The following is a 16563-nucleotide window of genomic DNA, read 5'->3' on the forward strand; positions in this document are numbered from 1 at the left end:
TATGTTTTTAATAAAATAATTTACTGCCTTGGTCAGCATATTTAGTTTTTCATAATCATGGAAACAAGGCTTAATGGTGTTATAATTGAAAAAGGTGAGAAATTTCCAGTTAACCGCTGGTCCACCCATGGGTATTTGCACTATGTTTTTCAAATTGATACCTTTTACAACTTCTTTAAATGCCAGTAGCAAGTCACTAGCTTTGGTATGGTCCAGAAACACTGAATTCAAATACCTTGTCAAAATCTGATTCAAAATCTGAAATCAAAAGCCATTCAGACCAGCTGCCACAATTTTTTTAGTCCAACCACGCTTTGTTGAATACAGACTTTTTAGCCATAGTAATAATCTGAAAGTTTACAAAAATAACATCAGTATGGAATTATCCGAACGACATTTGAGGAATAACCACTTGGCCTGGACTTTTCTAGAATAAAATTAGATTTGACATTCTAGGATTAATGCAGGTAAAACAAATGAAAGAAACAGACAAGTAGGACTTCAGACTTGAAGGAAATAGTGACAAAAGTAACTGTACAGTTATTGGCTGTTTTTGGTTAGGCAGAGAGAAGCACATAAGTTAGGGTGGAGTAAAAAAATTAAAGTTGTACTTTAAATGAAATAGCATGTAAAAATTGTCCTGATTATGCCTGCCACCATTTAAAAAAGAAGAAATTTTCATAAATGAAAATTTTTGCAGCAAAATAGTAAATTTCCCTGGCTTTTCCAGAAAAATAAAATTCCCTGACTTTTCCAGGTTTTCCAGACTGGTAGACACCCTGCATATGTATCCATGATACCATCAATAAACTGGATGGTACCAATACCTTTGGACGACATACAGCCCCAAATCATTAATGACCCACCACCATGTTTAACTGTTGGAACTGTGTTAATATGATCATTGTCTTTATTTGATTTTCTCCAGACCCTATTTATCCCATCTGACCAGTATACGCATATTAATCTTGGACTCGTCTGACCAAATTACACTATCCCAAAATTCCTGGTCCTTGTGGATATGCTCTTTCACGAATGAAAGTCTATTCCTGCGATTCACCTTATTTACATATGGCCTCTGCCATGATATCCATGCTTCCACAAGGCATGTCGGACAGTTTGATCGGACATCATCTTGCCAGCAACATTTCTACTAACGGTCGTAACTGAGGAACACTTTTTTTTTTTAAAATAAAGCGTTCATCATGTTTATTCAACCGTATCTCTTTTGGTTTTCTCGGCACATTCTGTGTTGAACCTTCCTCTTTAAATTTGTTTACTATGTATTGAACTGTGGAGTGTGATTTATTGACTGTTTGTCCAATTTTTCTTAACGAATAACCTCTAAGGGCCAAATTTATAATAACATCCTTCAGATTGGAACTAAGTTCCTTCACCTTGCCCATTTCGAACACGCTGATAGATAGACGATAGGCCTACAACAATACCTACGCCAGCATTCCGCTTGACGGAGAGCGTGCCTGCATGTTCAAACTTGTTACAAAGTTGCAAACTCCATGAAATCGTCCGAATAGCGGTGGCGCTGTATGCGAGGAAGATTGATAATCTTGCCTGTATGAATAACAATGCTGCATGAAACAGTGTGTTTTTCTTTTTTCACACAAATTATATGCTCTGTTTATACACTTTGAACATACATTTTTATTGACATTTGTTGGTGAAACCTTCATTAACATTAATTTCCAGGTACATATGAAAATGATTATATTTACTGGTAGATATGACTTCTTTTCCTCGGAAATTCTATGTGTACCAATAACAATGTTACGTACTGTACCTATGTTTGCTGACGTTATTGCTAATCGAGTTCATTACAAAAAGCGCTTTCGAGGTAAAGTTTATTGGGAAAAGTTACTTTTTTTAATATATCTACCTGCACCCAAGCATTGTTGAAGTTGTTTTGCGAGACCCTGTATATATAATGCAGCAACATAGTCTCACCATAACGAATAAAAAAAATTGTCTCTGAAATGTGCCGCGCTCCTTTTCCTCCAAACAAAACTGTTTAGTAGCAAGAGTCTGAAGTACTAAGTACTTTTAACTTCTCTCTCTGGTAATTTACAATGAATTACAGAAAACAATAAAATTGCAAGGGAAGCGAGCAAGAAAATTAACAGGTCCAAATTTTTGCAAATTGAAAACAATATTGATTTATTATGGCACAAACACTTTCACGGAGTGTAAGGGGTGCTGCTTCCACGTAGTGCACCCAATAGTCAACCTCACTTCCACATAGTAAACCCTGGACTGAAGACTAACGAGGCTCTGGCGACTGGCCCCATGGCCAGTATAATTTTGTTTGTGTTGTCCTGTGTTTTGTCCTTATTTGTGCTGAGTGCTCCTTTACAGCCTTTTAAACTTTTTAACGAAAGTCAGAATATTTTATGCTTTTAGTTATGCAATGCTAGAGTTGTCATGTGTAACGATAAGGGGCTGGACCCCGTATAATGTGACGGGTGCGAAATAGCCTTAGTGCTGACGCACCCAAAATTTCAAATTCAAATTAAGAAAAACAAACACTTTCACGGGCGCCATGGTATTCTCTCTTACATTTTTTCATTTAGATCGTTCAGTGTCCAGGGTCGATTTCCCCCTCCCCCCCAGTTATGTCTATGAACTTGACTGTAAGAAAAGCAGAGAATGCGAGCGAAGCGAGCAAGAAAGTTTTACGAAATGTACTTTTATTTGTATAAAATTTGATATCGGGGGGGGGGGGCAATTGCCCCTCTGTGTCCCTCTGCAGGTGTTCTTGACCGTCTGGAAGAAATAATGCAAGAAAGACGTGAAAACTAATTTCATCTTGAGTATCCTTATGTCCTGCTACTCTTAGATTCTGCTTATGTTTGCCCCCCTAGAATTGATTTCCGTCAAAGTTTGGGGAGGGGCAATGCCCATTGCCTCCCTGTGGTTGCGCCACCACTGTACTCCCTTCCCCCATAGTTGCTTTGAACTTTAATCGGCTTGAAAATACTTAATTTTCTTTAACAGTGTAATATCGTTTAATAACGGTGATAAGATTCCTCTCCACTAAATTTCTAGGTGAAAGTACAATAATGTAGTTGGGACATGGACGTCTGGAAGAGGGGGGGGAAGGCTAGCCACACCTCCCTCTTATACATCGAATGTCAACCTAAAAGTATATATTTCACACGTATAATTTGATTTCAGTCATAGCAATTTACATTAATGCGATAGTTTCAAATTCAAGTGGTGTTTTTTGAGGGGGCAACACTATTATCGGGGTAATATGCCCCATGGAAAAAATAATCTACTTGTCCCTCCATGGAAAAATTCTGCAGACGTCCATGATTAAGGGAGAAATTGACTCCCTTGCCCCCCCCCCCCCCCCCCTGTGCGCATGCCTATGGCTAGGGGCTTAAGTTAGTGAGACATGTGCCCCTACAAGAGATAACTAAGTACAATGCAAAACAAACAACGAACAAAAAAAAAAAAAGTCGAGCAACATAAATAACTATTGTGCTATTAATCGACACCTTCGAAGAATAATAATGTTAACACAAATAGGCTAATCAGTTCTGGATTAACTGGAGACTGAAAATGTGCTGCCACCAGCATAGGCACAGATTTCTTCAGATATTTGGGGGGCCCAAAGCTAAGCAAAGCATAAAAACTGATAAGATAATTCAGGGGGGGAGCAAGTTTTTAAAAAAAAAAAACAATAATAGAGACCTAAGAATATACACACTTGGATTAATCTTTGAAAAAATATTTATTAATTTTTGCCTTTCCTGTTTTAGCCTTTCACCTTTTGACTAATGTTTTAAATTTCCTGGAAAGCCCAAAGAAGCCCTAGGAAATGGAAAAAATAAAACCTGTGCCGACCTCCATGGGCATAGTGCTTAGCATAGCCAGGGGTCCAAGGTTCGAACCCCAGTCTGGGCATGGGTGTTCATTGTGAATGTCTCTTCATCAATTTCATCATATTATAACTCATCCTCACCATTGTGATTAGTCAAAAAAACAACGTTAAATAACAAAAATGAAATCAAAACACTGTGAATAAGAAACAGAACAACTTGTATTTTTTTAATATTTTTATTAATGAATCAAAAGTGTACACTTCTCTTATTTCTTTCTAAACTTCCAGTTTTTTCACCATGTTTTTGTTATTCACAATCATTTCATCTGTTGGTTTAGGGACGTATATTTTTAGTAGCAAAATTTTAACCAAACGTGGTCTATGTCTACAAGATTTTCAATAATAATTTACATAATCTTAAATTTGGTTTCCCCTCTTTGCAGTCACTTGTGCTAAGCGAGAGCTCGATGACGTACCCATGGTGGGAGAAGTTTCCAGTTGAACCCACTTTCAAATTGTACATTTATAATTACACAAACGTTGGTGCATTTTCTAAAGGCAACGAGACTCTACAAGTAAAAGAAATTGGGCCTTACACATACAAGTAAGTATTGCTGTGAAGGTTAAGAAAAATAGCTAGTCAGGGATCTGTTATGTCACTATGTACAAAGAACCATTAGCCAATTTTCCATGTTTGAATACAAAAGATTATTTTAGATCAGATGCTGATATTATTACTTGTTCATTATGATTGTCATAATTGTTAATAAAAGTTGACAAGAAAGATATAAACCATGAAGCCCAATATAAAAATTATGTATAAAATGAAAAAGCTGACTATTCAGCATGAATTCGGAAACTATTCTGTGATGCCTGGCCTCTAAATTTTAGCTAAAATTAATATATAGTTTGCAAATTGTTTAAGTGATTTAAATCTTCTGTTATACATTTAGATTGTATTTATTATCAGTTGAAGACATAAAATGTCAGAAATTAAGTTGAAAGAACAACTTACTATGAAACAACACACTGGTTTTTCGTGTAATATCAAGAAATATTAAACTAATGCCAACCACTCTTTGCCACAGTCCATTTGTAGTTTTAGGAGGTGACTGGCTTCACAAACTCATCAATTTCAGTTTATAATCATAAAAATGCCTAAAAATGTAGTAATTTTAGATTCTCTAAAATAATGAAATGTGAGAAAAATTGCACTTAATGCAATAACGTTACTTTGTGAGTCATGGTCAAAATTTGTTTATTTAAACCTTCTTCATGCTTAGATGGACTAAGGAATTGGATCTGAACCACTGCAAAGTGTGCTTCCACTGGGAATCGAACCTGAAAACCATTGATTGGACAGCAACAATGTTCCTAAGCCATTGAGTAGGCCCAACTAAATCTTGAAATCTGATCAAGTGATTCAATTTTCCAGTTATAGAGAAGACTGATTTTCAGTGCAGATCCAATATTGTGTGAAAATGAACTTCAATATGAATTGCAAATTCTAAAGTAGAAGTAGAAAACATAGAGAAGGCAGTTTTGGGAAAGACATTTCCTGACTATGAATTACCTAATGAAAAGTTGTTCGAAAGCCATTGGTCTTCAAAGTGCTATCACATCATATAGTTAGTTTTAAAACCAAATCTTACACTCAGAAATCTGTTCCATCAGTTGTACTTTGATTTTCATTAACAGATTTTTAAAATGATACAGTAAATAATTATGATAATTATTTTTGCTATATTTTCTGCTTAGAGAGACAATATCAAAAGTCAACATCCAGTTTCATGACGAAGATGGAACAGTTTCATTTCAAGAAAAGAGGGAATTTCAATTTGTACCGGAATTATCAGTTGGTAGTCTTGATGATGTACTAATGGTGCCAAATATTCCAATGTTGGTAAGTTTTATTCAATACTTATTAAGAGGATAATCTGTTGTGGTTCAAGAGAAAGGTGATTAAAAGAATAATTGTAATCACATGGCAAGTATAACCATATTTTTGTTCTCAAGCAGGCACAATAATAATAGTAATGATGAATAACGAGCAAGTATCTTCCACTATGTCAGAGCTGCACTTTTTGTAATGAAAATATTGCTATAACATAAATGTTATTAGGTGTTATTCTGGGGAGCTAAAGTGATAGCATATTGTTTTGATAGTTCATACTTTGTTGATGGGTGAGTAATACTTAAAACTCATTTGCAGCATAAATCTAACAGCATCTGTACTAATAATAAATAAAAATAAAATATATAAATTATCCATTACATTATATTTAAGAGAACAATCATTTGGTACATTTCTGTTGTAGTAGGTTATTTTATGTCACTTCTGGATAATTGCAACAATGAAAGATGATGATCGATGAAAGGGCACTCACTAAGAACACTAATGTCCAGGCTGGGATTCGAACCCAGGCATGCTGTTCTAACCACTCTGCTGGAGATGTTGGCAAATTTCTGTCGTAGATAGCGAATAAATGGTTTTATAATTAAGTGTAATTAGTTCCTGAAGTGGAAAATGTTAGCTGGGGGTTATTTCATCAATCCTTGGAGCCAGTTTGGGTAGGAAGCTTTGCAAAAATTTTGCTAGGTTGGGGGGATATCATCCTCCCCTCACTTTGAGCTCTGAATGGACTGATGATTTGCAGATTTAGCACGAGTGCAGGGGCACATACCCACGAAAAGAGATGAATGATGTTATTGTTGTATTTCAACAAGGAAAAAAAAGAGCAATAGAATTCTTCAATATCATTTTCCAGACTGCCAAAGAACACAATAGGAGAATTTGGCACAAATAGGTTAAGCAGTACTGGATCTACTTGACACTGAAATGTGCTGCCATCAGAAATTTAGTATGGGACGTCTTGATTACAGGTCAATAATGTTAATACTATGATAAATAATACAACTAAACTGACAATAATGGTTTTGGGCTGCTGCAGAACTGAGCAAGGTTCTGTATAAATTGAGTTTCGTTACTTTGTAAGGGTAGGTTTTTTGATTGATTGATTAATTTGGTTTATTTTACTTTGCTTTCCTGCCACTTTTGGCTAATCACAAAGATGAGTGGGTACTTGTTTACTATCCATCGGACAGATTTATTTATTTCTACAGAAGAAACTACCTACCGTAATAAGTTCCTGTAGTATTGTCTAACATCGGGAAGGTGTTTTGTGTGAAATTCAGGTAAGTTTTCCGTATCCTGGAAACGGATTTCTTCAAATTTAAAAGTTTGGGGCTCATTTGGGGGCAGGTGGCTCCAGCCAATTTCTAACATGCCTTTAACAGGGAGTCTATAGAAAAAGCCGGGGAGCCAGAGCGGAGCGGAGGCGGGGTCACGTTAGCAGTTGGGGGTGGTAGGTCAATTACCCCAGGGGCAGAGCATGGAATCGGTGGGAAATTTGAGTCAAAAATTTTAAACGAAAATAATTTTTTGTTTAAATATCGCACCGATTCCGGGATGGATAGCCCCAAAACCCATTCAAAGAATGTTCCGCGAAGCAGATAGGTAAGTACGAATGTCAAAAATTGACGAAAACTCAGAAGTTATAGGTGTCCAACGGATAGAAAACTTTTACCGATGAGTGATGATGTGACGAACTTGAAGAAGGGACACTCACGAAACACACATACCCAGGCTGGAATTCAAACCGGCATTGCTAACCACTTGTAAGGGGAGGAAACAAATTCCTCATAAACAAGACAATTGCAGACAGATAATCCTAGTCCTTCAGGCTGGAATTTTTTAAGTTGGTTTATAATTCCACATGGATAAAGAATGTTATGGAATGAAAACACTAGTCTTGGATGGATGGTCTCAACAAAGGAAATGGATACATTATGAATATTAGGTACTGGAAAAGAGACGTTAGTAATGTTACTGCTATAATTACAATTAATGTGTTTATCACAGTAAATCTATTATTTTTTTCTTTATTCCAGACATTGATGAACTTATTACAGGACAGTAATTTCTTTGTAAAGCTTACAATATCTACAGTGTTGACATCACTAAAAGTAGGACCATTTCTCAACGTCACAGTCAATGACCTACTTTGGGGATATGAAGACAAATTATTTCAAATTGGTCAAACAGTTCTCCCTGATCGTTATGTACTTCCAATTGAGAAGTTTGGTCTTTTGGCCCCAGTAAGTATTAAAATAGTGTTAAATAAACTACTAATTGCATACTTTGCTTAATAGTTTCTACATTCTGATGGTGACCTACCAATCAGGACACTTTATTTAGAAAAAATATTTATTATTTTGAACTGCTACAATATATATTCAAACATGTTCCTAGTTTGGCATGCAATGCTAATTGAACATTAACCTTTGTCCAGTGCATTTACTTTAACTATTTTAACATTACATTTCGAGAGAGCACCTGTTCTCTCATCTTCAGGCAAGTGAATTTCTTTTAGCTGGTGGAACTTGAAGATAAGATGTGCTTTCTTGAAACATAGTGTTAGGTAAAAGTAGAAGTACTTGGCAATGGTTAATATTCAGTTAACATTGGATGTTAATAAAGTGCATTGTCACTAACCATATTGTATCTTTCTAGTTTCTAAGTTCTTTTTAAAGGGAACCACCATCAGAAAATATATTTCCTCAACTTAAGTTACACAATTTATTAGGAATGCACTGATAGGAATTTTTTGCTAATATTGATACTGATAACTGATATTCTACACATTCAATATATAATTGTAAATATTCACTGAAGTATCTGAATAGTTCATTCACTTTCTTTAATAATGTATGTAACCTGACATGTGCAATAGTTTTTTCTTTGAAAGAGAAATTACAGTGTAATTTTCTGGTTTGCAAAATTAAACATTTTCTTTAATATTTCCTTAATTGTGGGTCCAACAAAATCTATGATCAAACAATTATGATTAAATAAAAAATATGTAGAAAGTAATGCTCAATAAATGGGGCAGATCTTACTTTCTAATTTGTTAATAATATTCTTAATTGAAGCAATAATGTGGAAATTCAGCTATTATCTATTCACGGTAATTTGTGTTTTTGAATAACTTTTATCAGATCATACATACTGACTTATTAAAAATATGTTTTCATGTTTGCTTTTTATTTCTTACACAGATGAACATGACGTCGCCTGATATTGTAACATTACACACAGGAGCTCATAATCTCAGTCTGATGGGTGTTTTGTACAAAATTAACGGGAACGAAAAACAGAACATATGGCATGAGGAAGGAGAGTGTAACAGACTTGATGGAGTGGATATTACTCTTATGCCACCATTCATTGATAAGGACTCCACAATATACATCTACAACAGAGAAGTGTGTTTCAGATTACCTTTAGTTTACGAAGAAGATGCCAGTGTCAATAACGTTCCTGTATTCAAATTCCAACCCCCTAAAAATATGCTTGGAAATTTTAGAGAGAATCCTGAAAATTTATGCTACTATCCTGATGGGCCACCGTACCCATTTTCCGGAGTTCTGAACATCAGTCCTTGTAAGTTTGGTGAGTGATCATTCTTTAGATGTATTTTTTAAGTAGCTTTATCAACAACTTTTTGCAAAATTAGGATGAATGATGATTACATGAAACTGATGAAGTAAAACTCACAGAGAAACATGCATACCAATGTCAGGAGTCGAACCTTAAGCCATTAGTAGTAAGTTCTTAAGTCCAGCACTCAATACACTTAGTTACCAAGATGATGTTCAGATATTTATAGCTGATATTTAATTTAAACCTTTAAATAAGCAAATTTTTTGTACTGTTTTCTATGTGTTGTTGTTGAGTTCAGGTCTACTTTATACACGTAAAGGCTAACCGGGACCGAACCAATATGTGCCTTCACCACAGTTCCTTTTACGTGAAATTTTATAATGTTGGAAGTACTGAAGAAATATTTCAAAAACTTCTGTTCGAGGTTTAATAACATGTCTATATTTCTGCCAATTTTCTCATTTAGGTTACAATTGCACATATATATTGACAATTTATTATTTTATGCCTACATGCAAAGTTGTGCATTTGACAGAGGCTCAACGTGAAATGATTTGCAGTACGTAACAATCAACACATTTTTATATATTATTATTTTATTAAATATGACATCTGTATGTGCAATACATGTTTTGCACTTGTGCACATTGTTTACTGATAGAACATGATTACATCAGAAAGCTTGGATTCTGGGCTGAAATATTACAAAGTAAATATACTGTTTTTATTTTACGTAACTGCTTCTAAAGTTCTTAGAAAGTCAAATAAATATTTTTATACTTAAATCTCATTATTTAAGTAAGAAAAACTGAAAGCAGGGATTATTCTCTGCAATTTTTAAAAACTACATAAAAAATTTTAACAAGTCAATGTCCTTCACCCCATAGTATTTAAATTTTAATTATCAATATATTACCAATATTCACAATACTAACTTGTTACTTTCTTATTTTCAGGAGCCCCCTTAATGATTTCTTTCCCTCACTTCTACCAAGGCGATGAAGAACTATTTAATCAAGTACAAGGATTACATCCAGACAAAGAGAAACATGAAACATACTTCTACATTGCAAAGGTAAAAAATTCGTTAGTATATTGATTGGACAACTCATATTCATAACAACATGTTGAACATTAATTCTGTATTTGTATTTTTGTTATTTAGCATCGTTTCTCTGCCACTTGGCACTTTAGGACAATCTGGTATTAAAGTCAACACCATGCAGTGGCTCCATTAATGTTTGTATTGATTCATAAGCTTTCAGGGGTGCCATGACTAGGGAACGGATTTTTAGATGCTAAAAAAGAGGGATTTAGATCTTTATAATCCCCATTTTAGGACTTTTAGGTGCTTATAATAAATTAATAGTTGTAATTATTAATTAATAATAATTTTATGAGAACTAGTTTTAGATGGAATTTGCATCTACAAAAAGGCACCGTTTCCAGTGCAATGACTTCTATTCTTTGATGATAAAGAAGATAAAATTTGTCCAATACTAAATCTTTATCATGTTTTGAAGCACTGCACTAGGGGTGTGCAAAATAGAATTTTTTTGGTCGGGATGGGAAATTATTTTAATCCCAACATTCGGGTCAGGAAAAATTTGAATTTCCCAACAAAGTCGGGAAATTTTCGAGATGGGAAAAGTTCGAAATTTCCCGAAGCTCTGGAAATCTCGAATTCTACATGTAATTTTTACTTTAAGTGATTGTTTTTACATATCTGCAATAAAAACTAACAATTTCCGATAAGTTCCAGACACTTACAATGCAGAAAACGTCGAGAATTAATGACTTTTTAAAATGAACATTCGGTATTTCCTGACTGCTCAGGATCCCAAAAAGTCAGGAAGTCATTTCCCAAAGTCAGTGTCAGGACGGGAAATTTTTTTCACGATCCCGGACCCTACTTTTTGCGATCCCGCACACCCCTACACTGCACAACCATGTGCTTTCTCCGTGGTGAAGTTCATCCAGTCGTCTGTGAGTGGGCACTGTACACGGAGAACCTTCTTCTCTCCATGCAACATGACGTTATTGGTGCAAACTTCATAAATGTAGGGCCTCCCCCATGGCGCCGTGGTAGCGTCATTGCCTTGTAATCGAGGGGTCCCGAGTTCGATACCCGGTGGAGGCACAAGTGGTTCGGATCCCACTTTAAACTGTAGGTCCAGTCCCGATTAGCCTTACTGTGCATAAAGTGGACTTAACACACAAAGTCAAACCAATTCATAAATGTAACTGCTGCCAATTCCCAAGGCAGGTTTGGGCATCCCCAGGGTGTAGTGATAAGGTTGTCACTTCTTATTGAAGAGGTCATGGGTTCGATACCTGGTGGAGGCACATAGTATTTTGGATCCCTCTGCTTGGCCCCATCAGCTCCTCCCCCCACCCTTTGCATGCACCAGTGGGTGTAGCCATACGATTTAGAGGAAAATGGGCAAAACCTGTGAGATCACAGAACACGATAGGCTTCTGTAATATAAAGACTGTAATTTGAGACTTCTCGAATATGTTGGCAACCTTTAAACCCCTAAAGTTCTGGCTCTGACTCAAGAGGGAGCATCCACAAATCTCATTTAAACTCAAAACTAAATAAATAAATAAAGTAAAATCTTCTTCTTCTTCTACCAATTACTAACACATGCATGTTTTTCATTGCATGGAAATCTGGACTTGAAAAAATTATGTATATTTTGTGTCTACTACCATTAGTTTCTGGGATAAATATTTTATTTAGAGTTGTACAAATTTCTCACTGAAAACAGACTGGCAACTACAGGTTCAAGCGAATTATATAAGTGTAAATGAAATGAGGTGTTCTGGATATGCTATACTTTGAGCATATTGACCACTTCAATCCAAAACCTCATTTTCCCACATACATTATATTATTATGTGGTTAGTTATGATTTAAGAGTTTGATAATGTGTTCTTATTGTGATTCGGCAAAAGGGGAAGAAAAGCGATATAAAAATATTGAGAATACCAAATACAAATACAGTGAAACCTTGATTTTGCGTTTTTCAGGGAACCAAGCTGAAAAAACTTAAAATGTGGTAAAATGTAAAATCGAGGAAAATTTTATAACATTTTGCTATGTTGGGAACATCGAGATTGAATGTATAATGCACGAAAATGTAAAGTCTGGGGATGTAAAATTGGGGTTCCACTGCAACATGTTCAAATAGTCACATTTAACCCCAGAATAATAGTATGACATTGGTGTAGCTCTCATTACTAAGGGGGGAGGGTGCAGACTTCCATCTCCCAATGGAATGTAGGTTTTTAAACTATCACCTAATCCTCATCCTTAACTCATTATAAGATACTATATCAGAGACAAAAAGGGGGAGGGGAGAGTCTTTAATCCACCACTACAGCAGTCCCTTACTTCATCTACAAATATGGTTCCAATTGTCAGTGTTGCCTAATCAGAGTAAGCAAGTGTATAACATTTAGTGAAAACAAAAAGGCCGAGATAGGAATTTAATACATTAATCGTGGATCACCTAAGCCAGGCATCATATATTTTTTGCTTCATCTGTTATGTTTAAGTTTTCTTACTCTGACTATATTTTTTTTTAAATTAGAAATTTGGTATACCACTTGGAGGCAAAGGTAGACTTCAGCTGAACATCATGGCAAAGAAGACGAAAGGAGTTCGCCACATGAAAGCTTTCCAAGAGGATACTCTTCTTCCAATTACATGGTTTGAAGAGGTGAGTACATCTCAGTTAAATCCTATTGGAATTTTTATAGTTGCCAACTTTCGTTCTTCATATGTAATAATTAAAGATTAGAATTTTATGTATCTGAAACATGCAAATTATATATACGCAGTACAGTCAATAAGTTCGTGGACTGGTCGCATAATGTCGCTATGGTGCACAATAGTGGATAGGTTGCACCACAGGATGGTCCTCCGTCAGTTCTTCTCTCATCCCAGCAAGAGGCAGTTGTGTGCAAACAGTGTAAGCAGAACTACGGTTTATCTTGTGAAGGGTAGTTGAATGCAAGCAGCATAAGTCAAGAATGTCGCAGCTTGAGCAAATCCGCTAGCGAAACATTTCAGATGATGAAGCAAGTGTACAGCAACGATGCTTGGGGCCACGGTGCTGTGTCTAATGCTTTGCACAGGAGATGTGGGGGGAGGGGGGGAGAGGCAGTTTGGAGGATGGTGAGTGATCTTGTTTGGCCACAAATGAGCTGAACTGAATGCAAGATTGAAGAAGTTCCAACGTTGGTGCATGCCAAACCGCACACAAATGGTAGACTATCGAACAGCAGCAGTAAGGATTAGCCATACTACGTGCCACAAAATTCTGTCTGATAACCTGAACATGTCGCGTGTTACCCAGCATACTGTGTCACACATTATACCAACGTTGGCAGACGTGCATGGCACCCAACGGTGACTATTTTGAGGGACGATGTGGATCTGTGAACTGTACACCATGTTGCGTTGCTGCCTATACTTGAGGCACCAGTCCATGAACTAACTTATTGATATATACACTATAAATACACTGAAAAAAAATGCTGAAAAATATAAAAACTACACCATTACAAAAAATTTTCATAGTCTTCGGTCACAGCCTACATTCCAGTATCTTTTTAGGTGGCTGACAATGAAAAAGTAATTATACTTAATTAATTTCTCAATATTTTATTTTATTTTAAGAAGCTACCCTATTATAACAAAAATATAATGTGCTAAATATCATTGTAAAGTTCAGGATTATGATAAACTGATAATGTGAATGACAACTATTCTGGTTACAGTTCAGCACCACAAAGGAAGCATTTCCACAATATACAAGAATATGCTCATAGAATATGGTAATTGCCCCCCCCCCCCCAATGGTGTAAGAGTAACGTCGTCACCTTGTAATCAATGAGCCCCAGGTTTCGATACCCGGTGGAGGCTCCTATAGTGGTTCGGATTTAAACTGTACGTCCAGTCCCGAATAGCTTTTCTGTGTATAAAGTGGACTTAAAACAACAAATCAAACAATCAAACAAAGAATGTGGCAATAGTGAACAAAAATGCACACGAAGTCTTAAATTGTTTTGGTGTGATTTTTAATGGCTTAAAACCTTAAGTGAAAGTAAAGTGAGAGTCCTGATAAACACTAAGATAAAAAGTACTGATTTTTTTGGTGAAATAGTCAATTCTTGCACTATTAATTGAAAAAATGCATTTTACATAAAAATATGTACTGAATTGAACTCTGTGGCACTGGCACAACATCCTCCGAGGGCCATGTGATGGGTCATGAGAAGTCAGCATGTTGAGCCACCTCACTGCCGTTTTCTGTACGTTGTTGCCAATAGCTTGGACATAGAAGAGTTAAAAGAAATCTCAAACAATATCTGTTACAATAGCAGCTGAATGTAAACTAGTCGAGGGACTTTGTAGCAACAATTGTATACCTTCTTGTTAATTTTCTTATTTCTTTTTCAGTATTATTGTCATTTCATGCTACCTGTTAATTCACTTTTACTTTCTATTGTAAAATAATTTTACTACTGGTATTACATGCATCATATTCTAGGTTTGTATTACTGTCACTTTTTATTACTCCTGTAAGTTTTTTCTATTATTAATCCTCATTTATTCTCACTTCCTCATTGATAACGTTCGATTGTAAAAGTGTCTCATGCGGACAAAATATACTTGTTTTAATAAAGATTATTATTATTATTAATCACATACAGTATAATTCTTATGATAAATGTAATTATTCTAGTTCTTCACTGATATTTGATTTTAGTTCTTCCACACAAATTGATTGTACTTATTTTAATTCTCTCCCCCCGCCATGCAGAAAGAGAGAGAGAGATATAGAAGATAGATTAAAAAGTTGTGATGCTTAAATTTTTTATTTCGTAGTATTAATATTTTGTTTCCTTCTTTCTTTAGGGAGTGGATCCTAATGAGATGCCAGACCACATTGTTCGCGTTGTGCAAATTGCATTGATAGCATCCCACTTGATAATCTACATCTTACTATGCTTGGGATCTGTTTGTTTACCGTTCTTCGTATGGTTCCTCAGCAAGAAGTTCTCGCTCAGATGGCCAATCATACTTGTGAAGAGGAAAGCAAGCATTGAAACATGGAAAATGCCTGAAAAACTAGAACCAACCATGAATGGTAAAGTGAAGAAATAATCATGCTCAATTCCGATCAACTTTCCATTGGCACACTTTACAAAGATACTAACTAACTGCCTTAAACTTAATACAAAGGCATCTATATTGCTCAAATAAAGTATCACATTTTTTGATAGGAGTTTTATCTTGAATAAAGACTCACTTTGAGAAAATACTAAGTTTGCTAATAATGCATGTAGAAAATTTTATTTCTACAGCTAATGTAAAATCTGCAAAGGGAACGAATGTGGTGTTAATAAATGAAGTTACATTCCATTCATATATTTAAACGGTAGGTTATACATATTACTGAGAACTGTTGTGGGCATGGCTATCAATCATCAATATCATATAACATTGTAGAATTTCATTTGCTACTTTTCGAAGTGAATGACTTCGCAATCAAACGTGTGTGAAAGAATAATGAACTATTTGTAAAATATGCATGTGTATACATATGTGCACATGTGAGTGTGTGATTATATTACAGTGAAAACTCAATTTTACATATTTTCCACATAATTTACTTAATTCTTCTAGTCCCAATATAACAATATGTTAAAATTACTCATCGGATTTTACATTATCCCTATTTTTTTTAGCCCCATGGTCCTGAAAATATACAGTTGAACTAACAGAGGATAAATCCTTAGAATAGAAGTTAGACAAGTTCGGGGGGGGGGGGGGGGTTACAGAAACATAGACAAGATAATGCTACAGTTCAGACAGTGTTATAATCAAAGTTAGTTTGATAGCTCAGTGGTTCAGGTTCTTCATGTCCATTCAGACTCCATCCACGAAAAAAAAAAAAATTCACTGCCACCAGTAAAACGTGGCTAAAATCTAATCTCTTCTTCATCTTTATGTTTACATATAAACTCTTTTCTCATATGGCACATATATTCTGCCTCTCATCTTAATCTTAGAAATTAATCTATTAGTATTAGAGGACTAATATAACTTATGCAGTTCATTATTATATACTTTTTCATACACTAATTAATTAGTTCTTATCAGATTCAAACACTCTAAGTAATTAATTTTCCAAAAATCTCAACT

General features: G+C 35.3%; 1 protein-coding gene across 2 annotated transcripts in view; it reads left to right on the plus strand.

The window, feature by feature from the left end:
* The window catches only part of LOC145986650 (scavenger receptor class B member 1-like), an 89464-nt gene extending 73275 nt beyond the window's left edge, over window positions 1–16189 (plus strand). For both annotated transcript variants that reach the window (XM_083120921.1, XM_083120922.1), the window contains exons 3-9: window positions 4285–4445; window positions 5600–5744; window positions 7793–7999; window positions 8960–9353; window positions 10301–10419; window positions 12941–13069; window positions 15274–16189. In XM_083120921.1, the coding sequence (XP_082977047.1) occupies window positions 4285–4445; window positions 5600–5744; window positions 7793–7999; window positions 8960–9353; window positions 10301–10419; window positions 12941–13069; window positions 15274–15522 (1404 nt within the window). In that variant the 3' untranslated portion in view covers window positions 15523–16189. The remainder of the gene's footprint in view (window positions 1–4284; window positions 4446–5599; window positions 5745–7792; window positions 8000–8959; window positions 9354–10300; window positions 10420–12940; window positions 13070–15273) is intronic.
* The last annotated feature ends 374 nt before the right edge of the window (window positions 16190–16563 follow it).

Source organism: Lepisma saccharinum, chromosome 4 (assembly GCF_977018435.1).
Source record: "Lepisma saccharinum chromosome 4, izLepSacc3.1, whole genome shotgun sequence".
Classification (NCBI taxonomy): domain Eukaryota; kingdom Metazoa; phylum Arthropoda; class Insecta; order Zygentoma; family Lepismatidae; genus Lepisma; species Lepisma saccharinum.